The sequence below is a fragment of the Drosophila santomea genome, chromosome 2R (genome assembly GCF_016746245.2).
Source record: "Drosophila santomea strain STO CAGO 1482 chromosome 2R, Prin_Dsan_1.1, whole genome shotgun sequence".
Classification (NCBI taxonomy): Eukaryota; Metazoa; Arthropoda; class Insecta; order Diptera; family Drosophilidae; genus Drosophila; species Drosophila santomea.
Window position 1 is genome coordinate 756,915 of NC_053017.2, and position 3,838 is coordinate 760,752.

Consider the following 3,838-nt stretch of genomic DNA (forward strand, 5'->3'; position numbering starts at 1 on the left):
AGCGTTTTCCATACAAGTATATTCTAAATCGTCTCAGTGCGTGAATAATTGCCATCGTCTCCAGTTCGAAACTGTGATATTTCGCCTCAGCGACTGTTGTCCGTTTGGAAAAATTAAATATGGGGTGCAATTTTCCATCCTCTTTCTTTTGACATAATACGGCACCGAAGCTAAGAGAGCTTGCATCACAGTGCAGCTCTATCTCGTCTTTGAAATTATAAATGGCTAAAACCGGTTTCGCTAATGTTGAAAAATCTTTTATGAATCTACGAAAGTATGAACATAAACCTAGGAAACTTTGAACGGATTGTATCTTGTCTGGAATTGGAAAATGTTGTATGGCATCTATACCTTTATCATCTGCCCTAATGCCTTCGCCGTTTATAATGAATCCAAAATACTTAATATTTGTTTGAAGAAACTCACATTTATCCATTCTTAATTCTAATTTATTTTGAGCTAATCTGAGAAACACTTCCTTTAAGGTTCTTAAGTGTTCCTCCGTGTCCTTGGTGGCGATCATGATGTCGTCCATGTATACAATTACTTTGTTGTCCCTAATGAGATCCTCGAAAATTTTGTTTACAAATCTTTGAAACACTGCCGATGCAGTTTTTAGCCCCGTTGGCATTCTGAGAAACTCGAATTGACCTAACGGTGTAACAAATGAGGTGTATCTAACCGAATCCTTATTAACAAATACATGAAAATAACCGTTTTTTAAATCAAGTTTCGAAAAAATTTTCTTGTTAACTAGTTTGTCTAAAAGGTCATCGATAAGCGGTATCGGATAATTGTCCTTGATTAATATCTTGTTTAGTTTTCTAAAGTCTATGCATAGTCGTATGTCTCCCGTTTTCTTTTTAACTAAAACTATTGGCGAAGCATATTCGGATTCACTAGGTCGTATAATTCCTTCTTTTATATATTCATCTAACAATTTTTGTAATTTCTCCTTTTCTGAGTAGGCAAGTCTTCTTGGTGCACAGCTAAATGGTTTTGACGTTTCTAAACATAGTTTTATTTCACATCTGACTAGAGGTTCGGTGGGCTTTCTAACATCTAAGTAGTTGCTTTTGATAATCTCTTTCAATTGACAGTTTAAGGCTCGGTCATTTTCTGCGCCGCATATGTAATTCATTTTATTCTTCGTAATCAATGCTAAAGATTTCTCTAACTGCTTTTTCATAACTGGGCATAACTGTATTATAAAATTTCTGACTAAGTGCGGAATCCGTTGTAACGCTGCCTAAAGGAATAACTGTTTCGTTCAGTGTTTTACTAACTGTAGGACTAATTTTTTTACTACTCGTTTCGATATCTGCTATACTAACTGTTCCGTAACCTGTTTCACTAATTGTTTCATAACTTGTCTCACTAACTGTATTACTAACTGTATCACTTACTGTATTACTAACTGTATTACTAACTGTATTACTAACTGTCTCACTAACTGTATCATTGTCTAAGGTACTAACTGTTTCCTCATTTAATGGGTTAACCGTAATCCTTCCCAAAGTATCTGGATCCAGTTTAAGCTGGCAAGCTTCCATAAAATTTCGTCCAAGGATTACATTATGACTCATAGACCCGTCTGGAACTACGTATAAATCAAAATAACATTTTATTCTTTCTTTTGTAATGTAACATAAGGTTTTTCCGAGTATTATTAGTTGGCTTTTATTTAGCCCGAAATAGTTTTCAGCAGTAGACTCTAAATTTACTTCACTGGATATACTGCTTAGTTTTGCAAATGATATTGGACTCCCGGTGTCTATGAGGCATTCTGTAATTAGTGGGGTTTTATAGCTACTGTGAAAAAAAATCTTAACATGCCTTACATAATTGTTGATATTGGCGCTCTTGCGCTCCGGGCATTGTCCGACGAAGTGTCCGAACGCTCCACAAGCGTAGCAGGATCCGGGCTCTCTCTTTGGCTTCAGGCACTCCTTGGCGAAGTGTCCTTTTGAGTTGCAGTTGGCGCAACGCAAATCCTTCTTAGTTGGACCTCCTTCAAAGAGGCGTTTTGGCGAGCTATTATCAGGCTTGTGCTTTGCAGACGCACTTCCGAGAAGGCTCTCAAAACCTGCATCGGTTCGGAAAAGCACTGTATGCGAGCCTGATTGCGTAGCGCTGGTACCGGAATTCCCTCGATAATGTTTTCCAGGAGTTCCTCCAGATCGATGTTGATGCCGTTGGCCAGCATCATCTTGTCCTCGAAATAAGCCGCAAATTTCTCCTCTGAACGCCATTCCCGCTTTTGGAATGCGCTCCTCAATTCTCCTTTGGACATTTTGACCCCAAATGACATAATTAACTGCTTACACAGCTGATCGGTTGACTCCAGAATTCGCGTGGTGTTTGCGTGCAGCCAACGTTGTGCACTCTCTTTCAGCTTGGCAATTAGAAGCATATGCAAGCAGCCGTCGTCCAAATTGTAGATCTTGCCGATGTTCTGGAACTGTGTGACCCAATTATGCACACACACGCTGCCGTCGTACTCCATGGTGACCTCTTTTGCCAAGGCAAGCGCTGCTGCTGGCGATTCCAAGAGTTTGTTTACATTTGTACTCTGGCGTTGATCATCACTGCTAGCGGTCTCCTTTCCAACACTGGTATCTCCCTCTTGCAGCTCTCGTTGTGCTTGCTGCGATGCAGCTCCATCCGTTGCTGATCCGTTGTTTGACGGTGGATCGCCACGTATTTCCGGAGAAATGGCTTGGAGACGCCCTATCAACTCCGCTTTAGTGCCGAAAGTTTGGCGTCCATGGGCTCCCAACTTTTTTTTAGTTGTTGCACCGAGAATTGATTTAATATGGTGTCAGGCATAGTGAGTAATGACCGCTTCTGATGTTGTAAACGCTTGAACCAACTCCGGTGCGACGCTTTGCTTAATTAAGTTTTTCTTTATTATCGATTTTACTCTCCAAGAACCAGCGACCGAATGCCGCGCTTTGCTTCTTCGTTTTACTTATGCTCTCTCATGCGTGTCTGTATGCGTGAGAGCAAGGTGTATGTACATTGTTATCTCTTAAAGCTAGCTTATAAGTAAGAGCGGGACAACAGTATTGTTCTTACTTATAACGGGGATATAATCGTATACTTCTTTCTGCCACCATGGGCTTCATACGTTAACCTAAACTACTACATGATACATACATGGTACTGTGGGCCTAAAGGGTATCTATCCTACTACACTTATTGTATTGGGACGCTGGATAAAGCGTGCAACCAAGATCGAAATAACTTATATATTGGGACGCTGGATAAAGCGTGCAACCAAGATCGAAAACAACTTATATATTGGGACGCTGGATAAGCGTGCAACCAAGATCGAAACAACTTATATACTGGGACGCTGGATAAGCGTGCGACCAGTTGGATCGATCGGAATTTTCCGTATTTGGAAAAAATAACTGGAGTCGCTAGATAAAGCGGACACCCAAAATAATCGAAAGCTAAGGTTTGTTGATTTAGAGTTATACAGGGTCGCTCGATAAAGCGCACAAAAGTAATTTAAGAACCAAGTTATCGCATCAATTTAGACAGGGTGTGGGGGCGCAGGACAACGCGTAAAAAGGATGTGACAATCGGAACAAAAACACCGGGGTCGCTGTATTGAGCGAGAGACAAAATCAAAAAAAAATTAATAATCGGAATTAATCAATTAAGACAAAGGCAAGGGGCGCCGGATTACGCTTGAAAAAAAGTGGTAATCGTAACAAATTATGTTATCGTTTTATTTAAAACCTGGGGTCGCTGGATTAAGCGCGGAATACACAATAATCGGAATAAATGTTGTTATCGATTGAGAAAAAAAGATTTGAGGGCGCTGGAT

General features: G+C 40.3%; 1 protein-coding gene across 1 annotated transcript; it reads right to left on the bottom strand.

Annotated features, from left to right (window-relative positions):
- Positions 1-1,649: 1,649 nt before the first annotated feature.
- Positions 1,650-2,886, bottom strand: LOC120445691. The gene is made up of 2 exons (XM_039626249.1): positions 1,842-2,886; positions 1,650-1,786 (listed from the first exon to the last, which is right to left on the bottom strand). Exon 1 carries the CDS (start codon positions 2,504-2,506, stop codon positions 1,940-1,942), a length of 567 nt encoding a protein of 188 aa, XP_039482183.1. The 5' UTR covers positions 2,507-2,886; the 3' UTR covers positions 1,650-1,786; positions 1,842-1,939.
- Between the last annotated feature and the right edge of the window lie 952 nt (positions 2,887-3,838).